Source organism: Zonotrichia leucophrys, chromosome 12, assembly GCF_028769735.1.
Source record: "Zonotrichia leucophrys gambelii isolate GWCS_2022_RI chromosome 12, RI_Zleu_2.0, whole genome shotgun sequence".
NCBI classification, from domain to species: Eukaryota; Metazoa; Chordata; class Aves; order Passeriformes; family Passerellidae; genus Zonotrichia; species Zonotrichia leucophrys.
In genome coordinates, this window is record NC_088182.1 from 10611167 (window position 1) to 10628389 (window position 17223).

At 49.4% G+C, this 17223-nt stretch overlaps 1 protein-coding gene across 1 annotated transcript in view; it reads right to left on the reverse strand.

The window, feature by feature from the left end:
* Positions 1–7761: 7761 nt before the first annotated feature.
* PLXNA1 (plexin A1) overlaps positions 7762–17223 on the reverse strand; it is a 113334-nt gene continuing 103872 nt past the window's right edge. Inside the window, exons 30-32 of the mRNA XM_064724456.1 lie at positions 16643–16855; positions 13630–13780; positions 7762–10283 (exon numbers count right to left, since the gene is read on the reverse strand). Of these exons, the coding sequence (XP_064580526.1) occupies positions 10188–10283; positions 13630–13780; positions 16643–16855 (460 nt within the window). The 3' untranslated portion in view covers positions 7762–10187. The remainder of the gene's footprint in view (positions 10284–13629; positions 13781–16642; positions 16856–17223) is intronic.

Below are 17223 nucleotides of genomic sequence, written 5' to 3' on the forward strand. Positions count from 1 at the left end.
AGAAATTTATCTGCTGTGTGTTCCATGCGAGCAGGGGTGAATTATCAAATGCTGGTCCTGCAGGCATGTAAAACGTCCTAGTGGCAGCCACACTGAGCTCCTGGCCATCCTTTGCTTTCTGTGTAATTTGTCATTTCAATTTGGGCCCCAACAGTTCAACAGCCCTTGAGGCTTGGATGGGTCAGAAAGATCAGAACAAAAGGAGGAACATGGAATTAACATTTTCAGAGAGCTCTGTTCCAGCAGCTCTCCCAGCTCCATCTCATCCAGACCCACCTGGGCCCCCAGGCAGCTCCTGTGAATCCCATCAGGTTTTGCTGGGTCCTGCCCATGCAGCCAGCCCCCAGCAGTCAGAAGTGAAGGCTGAAGCCACTGCAGAAATTCCTCCTCCCCAGGCAGTGCATTTCAATTACCACAGCACGGGCTTCCAATGGATTTATCAAACTGGGCCTATAAAGAAAATTGAATAATCTCGTGCTTCAGACCTATAAAATTTAAGTATTATACTTGAAAGTACAGTGGCAAAGTAATAAAGATGGAGAGTGTAGGGAAGGAGTGAGGAGATCAACCAGCTCCTTGTTCATGTGTTGTAAGCCAACCCCTGGCTCTGAGGTGCCCCTCCATCATGGGAGGCACCTCATGTAGAAATACATCATGTATTTCTAGCTGGCAGTTCTGGTAGCATGCTCAGATACCCAAACTAATAACACATGTTGAGCCAGCCCACAGCACATGCAGTCCTTCCACTGCAGCAAGCCCCATTTTGACCTGAAACCCTGTCCCTTGGCAGGACACCAGCTGAGGGCCACCTTTCCACCAGGTGGGACACGTGCCCAACCTTCCCCTTCACAGCATGGGGAGTTTCCCCTGCTAAACCAGCACCCAGATCTGGGAGATGGTGCAGGGTGGTAAAATCATACAACCAGCCCTTCAGAAAATTAAAAATAATTATCCAGCCTATTAATTTACCCCTATGATTTCCCATCACAGTTAAACCCCTCTGGCCATCGTCTGGAGCTCGAGAAGACATCAGACCCCTCTTCCTTGCTTATTATTTACTCTCCACTCTCTGCTTTTCTTCTGCCCCAGTGACTCCACTGTTCACACATCCCTGCTCTGCCTTTAACCCCGTTTTCATTTAGGGTCTGATTAACTCTTAATGCTGAAGGTTTTCACCATCAAAAGGCTCTGTTTCCATGGCAACTCCTGGGGGGGATTATTCAAACCAATGGGTCCAGCTAGCACAGGGTCAGCAGGATGGAGGAAGCCCCAGGGATGCTCAAGTCCTGCTCCCCAGTGGTGACAGTGCCTCCTCCCACCACCAATTACTGCAGATGAGAGCAGAAATCCCGCTGCCCCCTTTTACTCTCTCTGTGTTAGCACTGGCTCACGGACATTTTTTTCTTCCTTTTTTTTTTTTTTTTTCTTTTGTGCCATGTGTCACTAATTTTACTCATTTTCTGAATTTGTCTAGAATAGTAAAAGATTTGATTAGAGTGTTCCCGGTTTTAATTGTAATTAGGACAGTCATTGTACGAGCTATAAAAGGAAATTGGGCTACTGCTGAGTGGAAGAGCCCCTGAGAGAATAGGAGCTGGGAGGGGAGAATTTCGTTCATAAAAAAAGGAAAAAAAAACCAGTTTGAGGAAGAAATAAAACTCCAGCTCAGGATAGTGTGACAACCAAAGTAACCCAGGCATCTGGGACCATAAGCAAAGCATATATCCTGGGGATTTCAGTGTTGGTTGTGAGTGGTTCCCTCCTCACTGCAACTTTCGGTATGACCTTGGGCCAAGCAGCTCTGCCCTCATGCCTCAGTTTCCCCACAGGGACTCATCTGGGTGGTCTGTGAGCTATTGGCTGATTTTACAGTGTGCATTGTGATCCCCTGTGAAATGGGAGAGGCAACCATTGAAATAACCCACCCAGCTCCCATCCCTCAGCTGCAGACACCTTGCTGGAGGCACCACAGCTGCTGAGAGACAGCACCTGGGGCAAGGGGATGGGAGATGCCCCTGGCTGCCATCCAGGTCCCAAGGATGGACACTGGACATATCTGCTTTTTTCCAGCAGAGGGAGGGAAAGGCCCATTGAAGCCCATTGCAATGGGGTTACTGCTGGGGAGAGCCCCCAGAAATAGCACATGCAGTGTCACATCAGTCAGCACCTGAAAAACACCCAGGGAAGTGCAACTCCCGCACACACAGATAGCATCACCCCAGGGTTTGCCAGCCCAGGGTGACCTTCCAGGCTACCTGTGCCAAATGTTTGTGAGCCCCCAAACCATTGAGGAGCACAGAAACAGGCAAGATGCCAGCAGCAATGCTTCTCAGCTGACTTCACTCTATGGAAAAATTGTTCCTGACAGTCACGGCCAAGATTCCCAGTGGTCATGGTCTCCAGACTGGTCACTGCACCCACTGCTATCCCCTCTAAAAAGGGACCCTCTGGAAAGGGGCAGCTGGCAGTGCCCAGAGCCGTGTCACCTACCCTCTGCCCCATGGCCCTGCAGGGGGGCAGATTGCTGAGCCTGAGCTGTCAATCTGGTGCAATAAAACTTGAGACAAATCAATTTTCCCCCTTCCCCCCACTCTAATTCCACCAGGGGAGACAGCCTTTTTCCTGAAGCAATAATTTGCCTCAGTTAAAAAAAACCCCACACAGTGGTGCTCTGCTCATGGCACATTAATGTGTATCAGCCATCACCTGCCACCTCCTAATGATCCCACCTCCCATCCGTGCCCAAAACTGTGGGCTTTTTACCACTACATTTAAAGCAAAGAACAAACATAAACCAGTTGCCTCCCAGCATGGCTGTGATTTTCATTAGTCCAGGCAGGGAGAGAAAGGGGTTGCTGCTCTGCTCAGCCCCTACTGCCTTCAAAATTTATGGATTTTCTTTTTTTTTTTTTTACCTCTTCCTAGCAGCTCAGAAGAAACTTAATCATCACCTCTGAGGGGGAAGAAACCCCCCGTTGTATCCTTCAACTTGCAGGGTCACATGATGCTGCTCTGGCCTTTCCTATGCTATGTCTGAAGGCAGCACATGGCCTGGCATGTTAATGCTCCAGCTGGGTTTTAATTTCTATTCTATTATATTCTGGTCTATTAATGTACATTGTTATTAATTTTATATATACATTTAGATTATAGACTATGGATTTTATACATATATATATCTTATGTGTGAGAAATAAAGCTTCTCTCCCATGGAAAGTGTCTGCTTGAGGACTCCTGCCCATATTCCCCTGAAGATGTGACAGATCCCTTTCCTTCAGGATTACAGAGCTCAGGGGGCAATGAGGGACAGCCCAATTAGCCCAGCTAATTGCTCCCTTCATTTTTAGTCTCTGGGCCATGGAGCAGCAGCAGAAGGACCAGGACTGGCTGGGGTTATGGTGCAGAAGAGGAAGGGGAGGTGCAGGTGGGCACTGCTGGAATTTCAAGATAGCGGGCAAGGGAGCTGTTCCTGCTGACTTTCAGGCTAAACCTGAAGAGGATGAATCCATAGTAATTTGTAATGTCTCTGGGTTTCTGAGCACATCAGTGGTGACACCAGAAGCAAACACACACTGGGGGACATCAGTGACAGGTCAAAGAGGTGTTGAATCCACAAGCCAAGCACTCATTTCTTCCTGCAGCAAAGCTCATGAAAGGCAGGAGAAGCCTTATTGATGACTGACCCTGGTACCAGCAGCTTGTGGCTGTCCCTGACTGTGCCTAGGGAGATGAGTTTCTCCCTGTCTGCAGGCTGTGGGTCCCCATGTCCCACACCCACCACAGCTGAGGTGACACGTGGCATTGAGCACACAGTTCTGCAGGAGCAGAGCCACCATCTGCATGTCCTGACCCTCACTGCATGTGTCAGACAAGCAAAGGATTATACAGAGACCCAAAGGCAGCACAGCATCATCTCCCAGGGCAGGAGGACAAGGAGGTGCCCAGGGAAAGTACAAAACCACGGTGCTGGTGAGGGGATAGAACTCGAGATGAGACCTTCAGAGCCCACAGATGTGCCCTGGGATGTGCCACTCACCTGAGCCCTGGTTTGATGAGATGATGGCAGGGGGGTTTCCAAGAGCCCCAGGTCAGCCAGGGAGGCCACAGGAAGGGCTGCCTCCACCTCCAAAGCCAGCCAGCCCCAGCCACAGGAGGCTGCTGCAGATCTGCAGGATTAGCACTGTCCCAGGCGGCAGCAGTGTATGCTATTGCTGGAAGGTTCACATCTTATCATTTAATCAAATAAAGTGCATTTGTGGATTACACAATCATTTGCAGGCCATGATAATCTTTTTCTGGTTAGCTCTGCTCCGGGACTGAGGAGGCAAACAAAGACATTTGTAGCTGTCGTTGGAGGCCCTGGCTTCTTGCCAGAAGCTCTTACTCCTTGGGAAAACTGGTGCAATTTGTATTGAAGAACATCCTGGTGATGGTGAAATACTAGATACTTATTTATTTATTAGGTCAACCAGGAGGTCTTAAAGTTTTTGTTCCCAATTTTTAAAATAAAAATCCTCCTTGCAAAGGGCTCAGAGTAAAGCACCAAGGCGCACCAAGGTCTCTTCAGGGACACACCCTCATCTCCATGCATTGAAAAAAGCAATGAAAGGTACTTTACATGTTGGACTGACAATTTATTTAAATACAATTTCTGAACCCACCACAGTGCTCACCTGTTTGATGCTCAGCTGCCACCTGCTCCCATGCGGCCATGAGGATGGTGTTTGGTGCAGCACAAAACTGGGGAAGATGAGGGTCTTTTTCCTACTGCCCTCAATTAAATCTTCCCAGAAACCTGATCAAAATTTGGTTAAAATGTGATTTTCTTAAGTATTTGAAAAGCTGGTAAAAGAAAACTTTATTTTTTTAAGATAGAAAAACAAGATCAAAGCAATCTTTGTTTTATTGACACTATGGCAAAAATAGTGGATGTTTAATACCTGCCGATGATGTTCTTGCTGGAGAGAAAGAAAACTGCAAGAGAAAACATGAAAAACATCCAGTTTATACACACACTAAATGCAGAGAAAATATGTATTCAGCATCCACAGTACATCAGCCCTGCCAGCCCAATCTCTCAGAAGACTGGCCCCAGGGCAGGAAAAGGCTAAGGAAACAATAAAAAACAAAAAAGCAGCCTAATTTGTGTGGTCTTGGTGTGTGTGCTGGGCTCCTGCTGACCCCACACCCCAGGGATTCACCCCTCCTCTCTAGGAATGTCTCCCCACACCTGCCACACCACTGACCTTGCTGGGCAATGTCCCTCTGTGAGGAGGGTGCTGAGGTGACCAGCTGCTGCCCTGGGCTTCCTCTTCTGGTGGGACTTCCTCTCTTTGGGACCCTGCAGAGACTACAGTGCAGTTTGGAGGTACCCAGAGTTACAGGGGGACACAGCTTTAAAGACAAGGATCAGGAGCTAGAAAAGATGAGGAGCTGGAAAAGAAGATGTCCCTGTAGTGTGCAGAGCCTGCAGAGACACGACTGCAGCATCACCTCACCACCGTGCACTTCCCCCCAAGCACTTGTGCTCTCACCCCGTTATGTCCCACGGGAGGAAGGGCCAGGAGGTCTGAGGGGTAAAAGTGAAGCTGCCCCAGCCCTGGTTGGTTCCCATGGACCTCTGAGTGGCAGAAGAGTCAGGCAGGTATCTACCTCTCTGTGCTTGCAGCATGGCAGGTTCAGCTCCTCTGCGTCTGATCAGCAGCTCTGAGCAGTTTGAAAGGTGATGAGTAAAATCAAACTGTTTAAAGCAGTATAACATGAGCCACCCAGGAAAGGGGCTGATGGGGAAGCCACCTAAATCCCCCTGTGAGTGTCTGGAGCTCCTTTGGTGGGTGTTAACAACCACACCTCAGGACCCCCACACCCACACGTGCACTGCATTGCTGGCACATCATGGTGCTGTTTTGCATCACATCCCCTCAGCACAGCCACGGATTTGCCTGCTCCATGCACCCACATCACCCCCAAAAACACAGGCAAAACACCAGCTTTAGCAAAAATGTTTAATCTCTCCTTGATGCATGTGTTTATTTACAAGTACTAAATCTGAAGAACATTAAAATAGGAAATAGCAGGATATTTACACGATCAAAGGGCGCTTGACCAGCCACGCTGGCCTGTTGCTTCAAGTCTGAAACAATCACAGAAAGGGAATCAGGACTCCGGAGTGTGATTCTTTTTTTTTCCCCATTTAATTTTCTAAAACTATCAGAATTTTCTGCCTCTTTCCAGACCCACCTTGGGTTTCCCCCTGCTTCCTTAAAGGACAGCTTGTTGTGCGCTTTGGTCGGGAGCGGGTGAGCCTGCGGGGTCCCCACCTGTCCCCCTGCTCCCTGTCCCCAGCTCTGGGTGTGACATGGGGCTCCTGCTAGGGGGGACACTGCCAGGCTGGGCTGCACATTTTTTAACCCCAAACTGAAGGGAAAGGCAATGAGAGCAGGGAGGGACGCCCTTGCTTGCAGTGGTGGGGGATCAACCTGCACAGTGCAGTTGCCTCTGGAAATGCAGGCTCACTACAATGCTCACATTCTGGGGCATGGGCTACACCAGCAGGAAGAGGGGTATTGTGGATGCTTCCCAGCCTCTCCACACCTTTTCCCCTTCCGAGGCAGGGTCTGACAGGGCTGTTCTGACCCCACCAGGCTGGTCAAGGGAGGGTGGGCAGCTGCCTGGCACAATTAAGGACGCTGGGCATCATGCGAAAGGCAAAGGTAGCACCAAGAAGCGCCAGAGGCTGCGGGCAGCACTGCAGTGCCCACCCCACTGACCAGCACCCTCCCAGTCAGGGGCAGCAAGGGACCCCCAAGCAATGGGGAGGTGCTGGGGTACCCTTCAGTGGAGCAAACCACAGACACCCCAAAGCTCTCCAGGAGGAAGCCAATGGGAACTCATCCCAAGGATCACACTAGAGGCAGTCAGCATCACCAGAGGGCTGGAAGAGCCAGGTCACAGCACAAGGGGAGCCCAGAATGCAGAGCCACACCATGGCACTGCCAGCCTGCCCAGCATCACCTCCCCAGGAGCCTCTCTGCTGCCCAAATCCATCTCAGACCCACCATGCCCAAAAAACTCATCTGTCCCTCCAGGCTGGCTGAGGGACACCCACAGCATTGGTGCTGGGAAAGCTACAGGCTAACAGACCTCAGCAATTTACAGTGCCTCCAGCCCCCTGTGTCAAAAGGGAAACTTTCAGGGAGGTGTTCTTAGAAACACACCTCCATCCCCTCTCAACCACCACAAAACCCATGTGCTTGGCTGCCCCAACAGCAACCAAAGTTCCCCAAGACACTCTTACCCGTGTAACAGGCAGAACCCTCTCCAGTCCTGGACAGAGACCCCAGGGGCATCGCTCCCCTGCCAGCACACCGCAGCGATCACCGACGCATTGCCGCCATCCTCCGCGCCTTTTCCAGGACCTCCACCAACACCACGCAGCCAGCAATGCCACAGGGAATAGAAGTTTTGCACCAAAGGGAGCTGCAGGCATCCCTCCACCCCACCACAGCAGCAGTGAATCCTACAAAGGGACCCCCAGAGGGTTCTGTCCCACCAGAGCACTCAGAGAGATGCTGGCAGCCAGAAGTGGCCCCAGCACAGGGCACACAGCTGTCCTTTAAGGCTCTCCAAGTACCACATTTGAGATGTGAACCTCTAAAGTCTTTCTTTTTGCTGTTTCTTTTTTTTTTTTTTTCTTTTGGACGAGAAAGTGGCAAAATAATTTCAAATTAAAAAAAAATAGGTAACAGGTCTAAACAAACCTCTAATATTCAATACTCGCAGTTTCTTTGTTTTATGGGTTTTTTTCTTCTGTTTCTTAAAAAGATCAACTCAGACTAAAATCTAGCACAGTCATGCAACAGCCCACAGCTCTCAGAAATCCAGCGACAGCTCAGGGTTCGTAGGTTTGGGAAACAATTATAAATTCTTTTTCAAACAGTTTTGCTGTTGTGGTTGGATTCTTTTGTCATCTTTTTTTTTTCTTTTCTTTTTTTTAATCAGCATCTTCTCTCCTTTCCCTCCTTATTAAAACAAAACAAAACCAAACAAAATTACAACATAATGAGAGATGTGCAGGCTTCAAACGGTTGTTCTGCATGGCGAGAAAGGCTTGGAAGTTCCTTCCACACCATTTGGTATCCTTTTTTAATTTTTTTTTTTTTGCAGTGGTTGTTTGTTTTGTTTTAACTGGCTGTGTAAATTCATCTCATTTTTATATTGGTTCAATTCTCCTTCAGTTAACTATACAGCACCCCACTGGGGCACGAGAATTAGATTGTAACCACATATATATATATACACACTTTTATTATTTTTTTTTAATTAAAAACTTCATTATTTCTCCCTCTCCCCCCCTTAACTTGCAATTTAAGGGAATGGACAGAAATCAGCTGGGCTTCTCTCCACTTGGATTTCGACAGCCATCCGCTCCTGGCAGAGTGTGGCCCCATGTGCTGTGGCCTGGGCAGTGACAGGAGCTCTCAGTACAGAAAAGGAAAGGGTTTTGCTTTTTTTTTTTTTTTGGAAGTTTTTGGTCACCTGCTGCCCTTCAGGGCAGCATTCAGCACCTTTTCATCTCTGGAAAGCACAAACCCACGAGGAACTGACATTTCCAAGGGGGAAGCTGAGGGAGAGACCTCAGGTCCCCAGCGAAGCCCCGTCAGGGCAGAGGCAGCGGAGGGGAGATGGGGTGACAGCAAGGAGAGAAAGGGGGAGAAAGAAGGAAAAGACAGAGAAAGAAAGGTCAATCTTGGGTGGAAGGTTCTACACACATTTGGGCTCCCCAGGTGGAAGAGCAGGTGACAGCCCCATGGCAACCAGAATCCCCGTCCCTGCATGGGCTCGGAGCCCAGTGGGGTTTGCCAGGGGGATCCCAGGCAGGAGTGCAGAGGAGCTGCCTCCCCTCTCACTGGGGATCTGCTCTCTTCCCCTGCATCAGCACAAAAAGATGATGGGCAAAAATAAACCTAAAGGGGCTTTGTTAAGGCGGTTCCAGTGCCAAAGAATCTGACACAAGAAGCCAGGCTGGCTCTCCATCAACCCTCCTGACAGCCCCCAAGGCCCCACAGCCATCCTCCACCCCACATCATCCCAGGACAGGCAGGAGCAGGCAGCACTGCCCAGACCAGCCCACGGCCACCAAACCGGGAAAACAAGGACAAGCTCAACAAAACACCAACCATCCCTCAGCAATCACCCAGGAAAGAAAAACCAGCCTTGGGATCTCCCTTCCTCTCTGATTTTGACCTCCAGAACCACTCAGCAGCATTAAAATAACAGCATCTATCCAGCTAACAAAACTCCCAACTTTTTTTTCTTCAATTTTTTTTTTCGCACTAAACAACATTCAAATAAAACATGGCACAGGACATATTTTAGAAATATCAAAGCTCCCTTTCCTGCCCACCCCTAAAGCCCCAACCCCAAATCTCCCCAGCATCAGTTCTTTAGCTTATCTCTTAAAATCGTTTTTGTTAGTTTGTTGCAAAAAATTCAGAATACTTTTCCCCTCCAATTTTTTGTTATAATTTTTTTCCCTTTAAATTAAAAATTTTGTTTGTCTCGTGTAAATTGTGCAAATATAGCAGTTAACACTAGTGGCAGAAGGCCAGAGAGAGAGAGAGAAGGGGGCAGAGACAGAAAAAGAGAGAGGAGGAGGAGGAGAGGGGGTGGACAGCTGGGGGGAAGGAAGGGAGAGCAAGTCAAGTACAGTAAAAATAGGAGCCCACCCACCCTCCCTTCACCAAAGTAACAACAACATCCAAACGCCTTCCTAGGAAGCCCCGCGGTCCCAACCCTCCTGTGCGGGCTCAGGGGCTCTGCCCGGGCCAGGGGCGCCCAGCAGGTCCGTGGGGCAGCCCAGCCCCTTCTCCTCTGCCCCCATGGCCTCTCTGCAAGGTCCCTGCTGCCTGCCGTGGGGCCAGGGCTTGCTCTGTGGCTCAGGGAGTTCCATGGACGCTGCTGCTGCTGCTGCCCTCGGGGTTCGTGGTTTGTTCCGCTAAGCGCGAGGTTTCTCTGGGTGGCCGTGGGGAGCTCCCGCGGGCCCGGCCGGTCCCAGCCCCAAAGTCTTGTGCCCACAGCTGCTGCTGGCCGGTCCTTCCTCCCTCCCTCCCTCTGTCCATCCGTCCGTCTGTCCGTCCGTCCGTCCTGCCGCCCTGCTGCCGGACGCTGGCGCCGCCGCCGCCTTCTCAGCTGCTTAAGGCCATTGTGTCGATCGCCTGCTCCAGCTTACTCCGCAGCCGCTGCCTCCGGGCCTGCTCGTCCTTCTCCAACGCAGCCAAAATCTGGGGAGAGAGTGGAGGACAGACAGTGAGGAGGTGCCCTCCTACCCAAAGTGGGTTCTTGTGTCCCACTGGCTCTTTGAGGGCATCAGGACACAGGCCCCACATGGGAAGTGTTCTTGTGCCCCAACAGGGCCAAAGGAAGTGCAAGGTGAAAGACGCCACTGTGAGTGGTGGCATCCACAAATCGAGCCCACCGGGACCCCCAAAGGGTCTGCAGGGACACCAGGGACCTGCCTGACACTAACGAGGAGCCAACCTGCACATGGGAAATGAAGAAAACACAGTTAAACAGAGGGTGAACCCCAAATCCAAGCCAATGACACCTTCCCACCACATCTGTGGCTCCAACAATCCTGTAATGCCTTAAGGAATCAGGGGTTGTGTTTCAGAGACCACAATCAAACCATGAACTGGTTCCACATGCACAAAAACATCAAATCCACAAGGCTTCAGCTGCCACCAGTGTTAAAACCGGTCTCATTTCATCCCAACAGAGGGACAGTGGGGTGCTGGAAGGGGACATCAGACAGATGCACCAGCAAAGCCTGGGAGCCCCCAGTCCTGTTCAAGGGGTGCACCCACAGACACCTGAGAAGGACTTTCCTCCCCTGAAATCCTTTCTCTAAACAAGCTGCTGATAAGGATGACAGACTGCAGGCTGGAGGGACAGTCCCCTGCCCTGGGCTAGATGTGACCATGCCCCCAGGGCTGGGGAAGGACTAGTGTAGAGGATGAGACTCAGAGCAGGGAAAAGGGAGTAACAAAGTTTAAAACAAAGGGGCAATTGCCCTCCCAGCAGCCAGGAGTCTCGTCTCAGTAACATCACACCAGCAGAGCAGAAAAGCTGATTTGAAAAAACAAACCTGACAGAAATCTCATCTCCTCGGGTGAGCTAGTTGAGAGAGCAAATTTTTTGCAATTATATATCAAGGCATCCGTCAAAGGGGACTTGATTAACCATTTCATTGGCTGCATAATTGGAAACCAACTGTTGTATAATTAATAGACTTACTAGGAGGCAGGCAAAGTCCATCAGGAGCCCTACAGGTAACTTCTTAATGGGGAATCAGCTCCCTTTGATTAAGAGCTGCTGCAGTGCTGGCGAGTTGTTGAGAGGCAGGCAGAGCATGCACCACACTGCCACAACCAGCCTCTGGCCACCAGGAGACTGGATCTCCCCCAGGCTATTTTGGGGCAGGGGCAGGCTGGCCTCTGTCTCCTGGGGCAGTAAGAGTTGCCTGATGGGGAGTTTCCCCCCAAAAGAGAAAGAAAAGCTACATCTGGGCACTGGTGTCAGCTCCCAAGGAGGGGGAATATCAGCAGCATCAGCTGGACACATCTGATTTACCTCCTCTGGCAGCAACATCCCAGGGAAGCAGCTGGACTGGGAAGAACTCATAGATTCTGCCACAAACCTGCTACTGGGAACACTCTCCCCCATCCATCTCCACAGATGCTCTCAGCCCTCATTATACACAGAGTAAAATACCTGTAGTGACACACAGAAACCAAAACCCCACATGCCTGAAAGGTGCCTGAGCTGGAACCAAATGAGATTGGTCAGAGAAGTGAAGGGAAGCCTATTCCCCCTACCTGCCTCCTCTGCCTCTCCCAACCAGACTGAGGTGCCAAATGATTCCCAAACCGCCCAGGCATTTAGTTACTCTTATCTCAGCCTTATGGAAACAATGCAGTCAAAGGAAACCTCTGCTGAGTGTAGAGACACCCAGGTTTGTCACCTGCTGTAAGGAGCCAGGACCACTGATTACCAAGATGCAAGTACCCAAATGAAAATTAATTATGATTTTCATTCACAGCCAATGACAGCATATTATTGCACTGAACAACAGGAAAAATTATTCTCTCCCATTTTGCATCAAAGAGGGTGCAATCGGGCTGCATATAATTGTGCTTAATGATGAAAACAAACAAAGGGAACAGCTGCGATTTATTAATCCCATTACAAATAATAAAAGAAGTTCCTGAGAGCTGTGAACACACTTGTGATGCTCAGAGAGCAGGCAACAGCAAGACACTCAACAGATGTCAGACTGCTGTTGGCAGGCAAGAAGAGGACCTGTGCCCCTAAAGAGCAGCTCATTAGTGCCATGGGTTCATCTCACATGGTCCCCTCCATGATCTTGCCCAGGACTTGGAGGATTTGTTTAAGGATTGTGGGAGTTTTAGCCTGGAGGAAGTGAGCACTGGATGATGGCTCACGGATGATAGCTGGACAGCAAATCTGGATTGCTCCACTTTCACTCTCATGGTAGCCACAGAACTGTGTGCAAGCTGTAAAACCCCAAAAGCCCTTCATGGCCAGCCCACTTCCCAGAGCAATAAGGGCCTCTGGAATGTGTCATCCAAAATCATCCTAAGAAGGACTGGCATAGAGGTCCCACCAGCATGGTCATCAGTACACGGCCACCAGCTGCATGATGACCACAGCATCTTCACAAGAACCAGGATCTCCTCTTCCCTCCTGTAAAGCACTGAGTTCCATAGGATATTGGCCACCATAATCCCAGAGCTGACCTTAAACCCAGGAGCCAGGTCTGCTACAGCTTGCCCATGGATTCTTTAAATTCACACCTCAAAGAGGCAGTGGGAGAAGCCTATTTGGATTGCTGCATGGTACAACAGGCACCCCATTTCCTCTCCTGGCTCTGAGTGGGAAGATGTTCTGGCACTCTGTCACTTAAATTAGCCACCATTCAGATATAGTCATCAACTCCTTTATTGGGACAATAAAATCTGTACTATCCTGCTATGTGTATAGACCTATATTTTACTGTAGTTACATATTTTATTGCTTTAATAAGATGTAGGCTGTGGATTTGAGCAGAGTTTTGAGAAATTAATTTGTATAAATTACAACAGAGGAGTTCTTAACCATCCTTACTGACAACCATAAAACAAGCACTGGAGAGACCACCACATCCTCTAAGATCCCTGGGGAGAGGAGCCAAACACCACATGTACAGTTCCACAGCACTGGTACCACCATGGTGCAGGGTTGGTGACAGTGAATAGGGGAAGCCCATTGAGATAATGCTGGGAACTCTGAAGCCTCATGGAGCTCATGTGCCAAATGTGTAGAAAAATAGGTGTTTCCCACATTACTCACTGCAGAAAATATGAGGAATGAGCACTGCCCACTCCAGCTCCTGGCTTCATGTCTCCCAAACCTTTCCTTCTCCACCAGCCCAAGCACAGACGTGGAATATGTTACTATTCCACATTTCACAGTTTGTTTTTCTAATAGGAAAAAGCAGGGGACTGCAGAAACAAGGACAAAAGGACTCAAGTGGCAGCTCAGGCCTGCCTGTGCCTCACCACATCTTACCTCATCCTTGTACTTGGTGATGTAGGAGTAGATCTCGTGCAGGGCACTCATGCTGTTGAACTGGCTGAGGTGTAACCGTGACTGCTCCGCCAGGTACGCGCTCATGTCCTGGTCACTGATCGCTGGCATTTTTGCTATATCTGCATAATATCTGCAGGGAGGAACAGAGGGCTGGGTCAGAAACAGGGACAGGCACGAAGGGATGGGTCCCCACCACCATGGTCACAGAGAACTTGCCTGGAAAGGCAAGTGAAGAGCATCTTTCCTCCAAGTAGGGACATACAATCACCCATTTTAACACTGCTCACTAAAAGGTCTCTGAGCACCCCACGGAGCAGTCAACACAGTTAAGAATGTGCTCCTGATGGAGCAGCACCCAGCTGAGTCCAATTCTGCTCACCATGCTGGGAAGCCAAGCAATCTTGCTCTAAGGGATTTTCTACCCTCTCCTAAACTACACATTTTTTGTCCTTCCCATCCCATTGGCATGCTACATGCACCAGGGCCCTCCACACCTGCAGTAGCACACAAGGTTTTGATACTACTCTCCTAAGGTCACCATGTGCCTAAAGCCATCAATGCCCCTTTGAATTCAATTAAATACTTGGGTTGTGAACACACGACAAGGTGACATCCTGCCCCTGCAGCAATACACGTGCTGTGGCAGTGGAAAAACAGAATATCCAACAGGATGCTGATCACAACCTTGAGAGGACAAAGCTGCAGCATCCCATTACAGCAGGAGAGTTACGCCAAGCAGAAACACCAGTGGCTCCTGAGGACCTTTTGGAAGCCAGGGTTGTGTCCACAGGCCTCATTTTAAAAGAAACCCCACCCACAATAAACAAGCTCTTCCAGCATTTCCACCTGGAAATACAGAGTGCCAGCCTCTCTCAGGTTTGCTCTGCTCCTCATGACTCCCCACTTGGTAAAGTTTCTGGTACAGTGATTAGCACCACTCAGCTGAACGCTGAGATGGAACACTGCTGAAGCACTTGGATAGGAGCAGATGGCAGCAAGACCACTTGAGAAGATGAATATGAGGATCCACTCCATCCCACTGCACTGAACTCAACTAGTGATAAACCACTTGGGCAGTTTTTACAAAGAGGCTCATTCATATCCAGAGAATGATGCAAGGATGCTGCCAGGAGAGCAGTGGTCTGAGGTGAGGACCTCTGACTAAACCAGGCATCTCCTACACCCCTAGAGAGATCTGACATCCCAGAGTGACATCCCCTAAAGCAGCAGTTTCACACTCCAGGTGTTATCATGACGTACAGGGTGGGAAGAAACCATCATTTTTCAATACAAGTGTGCATGGCCCACATGGACCAAGACTCCAGTCACACCATCCATTTCCAGAGGACACCTGTGACCCCAGCAGTAGTCCCTTTGGGTTTCCCCAGGTTTCCCTCTTCCTAAGCCTTTCCCTGTGCTATTCCTGTCTCAGATTGGCAGGATGCCCTTTTTTCAGCTGGTGCCTGAGCCACAGCAGCAGACAGACCTGCTGTTGGGACTGGCAGTCCCACTCAGCCACCCCCACACCACTCCCATCCCTCCTCTGCAAAGCTTTGTGACTATAACCATGCCAAAAGCCAGAAGTGCTGATTATGCCATAAATCCCTGCAGCAGAGGAACAGTAGTAGACACAGTCACCCCCTGCACAGGACATCTCTGCCCCCTGCTCATCTGCCTCTGGGACCATACCGGAGGTAAGCAATGGCAGGAACATCTGTCACCACTGAGATCTCCCACCTCCTCCCCAGGGATGCAGAATGTCTAGACCAATGTTTAACTCTGAAATGGTTTGATACCTTTTTTCTTCCAGGCACATACACAGAGCTGAATATTTTTGTCATAGAGATGGCAAGGTCAGAGAAATTCACCTTATGAAGCTTGTGATGTTCCTGTGGGACCCCACTCCAAGGCCACATCCAGCAAAAAACTTCCCTCTATTACAATGCAGCTCATCTCTCAGCTCAGGCATCATATTTCAGGGGCACCTTTCCTTCTGATCCAAGCCCTGCCTTCCTCGAGGGAAGACACTTGTCTTTGTACTTGCTTGTGAAACAGCAAGCATTCCAATGGTGCAACAAAAATATCTGTGTACAACGATGATTTAGACTACAAAGTTCCACCCTTACAAACAAGAGAATACGACATTTACTGTTGTCTGGACATCCTTCATTTAGTTCATTCTGTATTTGGTCAAGATGCTGTAAAAGGGCTCTCAGTTAAGAGAGAAAAAGTTGCAACAGCAACCTGAAATCTGGCATTTTTTAAGTTTCATGAAGTTCCATTTCACAAGATGGCAACATTTTAACCGTAGCTCTGTTTGGAGGGCTTTGGAGGACATCTCCTAGGTTTCTCTCCCAAAAGGATAAAGCTAAACACAGCATTATGCCTGAGTGCATCAATTTGCAATCAGTCTCATTCAAACCCTGAACCTTTAACACTACATTAATTCAGCAGGACAGAGGGACATCTCTCCTCAGCTAACAGGGAAGGTGGAAGATGTTGGAAGGTGTCAGGGGACCTGCTCCTCTCCCTGCTCCTCAGCACAGAGACTGCAGCCTGAGCACTGGGAAATGATAATATTCAAGCATTTCAGCAAAAACTGCATGTATTGTTGTGATACAAAAAAAGCACTTCTCTAGTCCAAGGCTGAGTTCTCACCGCTCTTCAAAAGCAATCAAGCAAGGTGTTAGTAATTCCCTAGTACAGACCAAGTTTTTACAACAGAAAACATCAGACAACCTAATAGTGGAGGTTGCTTTTAGCACTCCTTAAGTAAGTCATAAACGGCTCTTTAAAACAATCATTGCAAACTCATTCCAGGAGACAATCATGAGAAAGCATCATCCCCCAAGCAAGAGGACCACCTTGTGTGAGCATTAGGACAGTCCCGCTTCAGTCAGCTAGCAAGAGGAGCCCTCCCAACAGCCCACATCCCCACATCCATGAACAAGTCCCCCAGGAGAAGCAAGGAGCTATTGCCAAGTCTACTCACCTTTCTACCCAGCTCTTGTAGTTGGGGATGTCCTTGGCATACAGTAGTTTGTTGGAGGGAGAGTCCTTTCCTAGCTTGTGCTCAGAAGTTGAGCAGGAGTCCATGAATGTCTGAGCCACCACGGATAGGCAGGCATCAGTAATACTGTTCTTGTGAATGTCGAACACAAACTGGGGGTTCTTAATCACATTCACCCAAAAACGTAGAGGTAGACTGAGGGATGAAGGAAATAGGAGTCAGCACCTGAACCACACCCTGCAGGGCAGCTGGCACATACATGCACCTCCAGTTGTAGAGAAGGATCTTCCCATGACCCAGAACTGGCAGGTTGATTTTTCCAGCATTCCAGGGATGCAAACACCCTGGGTAAATGGCTATTCCCCCCTGCCCACCCCAACAAGGCTGCAGTTCTCCACGAAGAAATTCCTCAGCACTGCCAATATCTCCAAAGGCAAACCAGGGCAGTGCAGATCTGTGGTTTCTCCAAGGATCCACTCTCCCTAGAGAGACCTTGCTGAGCCCGTGGGTCAAACCAGACACGGTCCCTTTCTCCTACATTAATAATCCTTTTGAAAGCACTG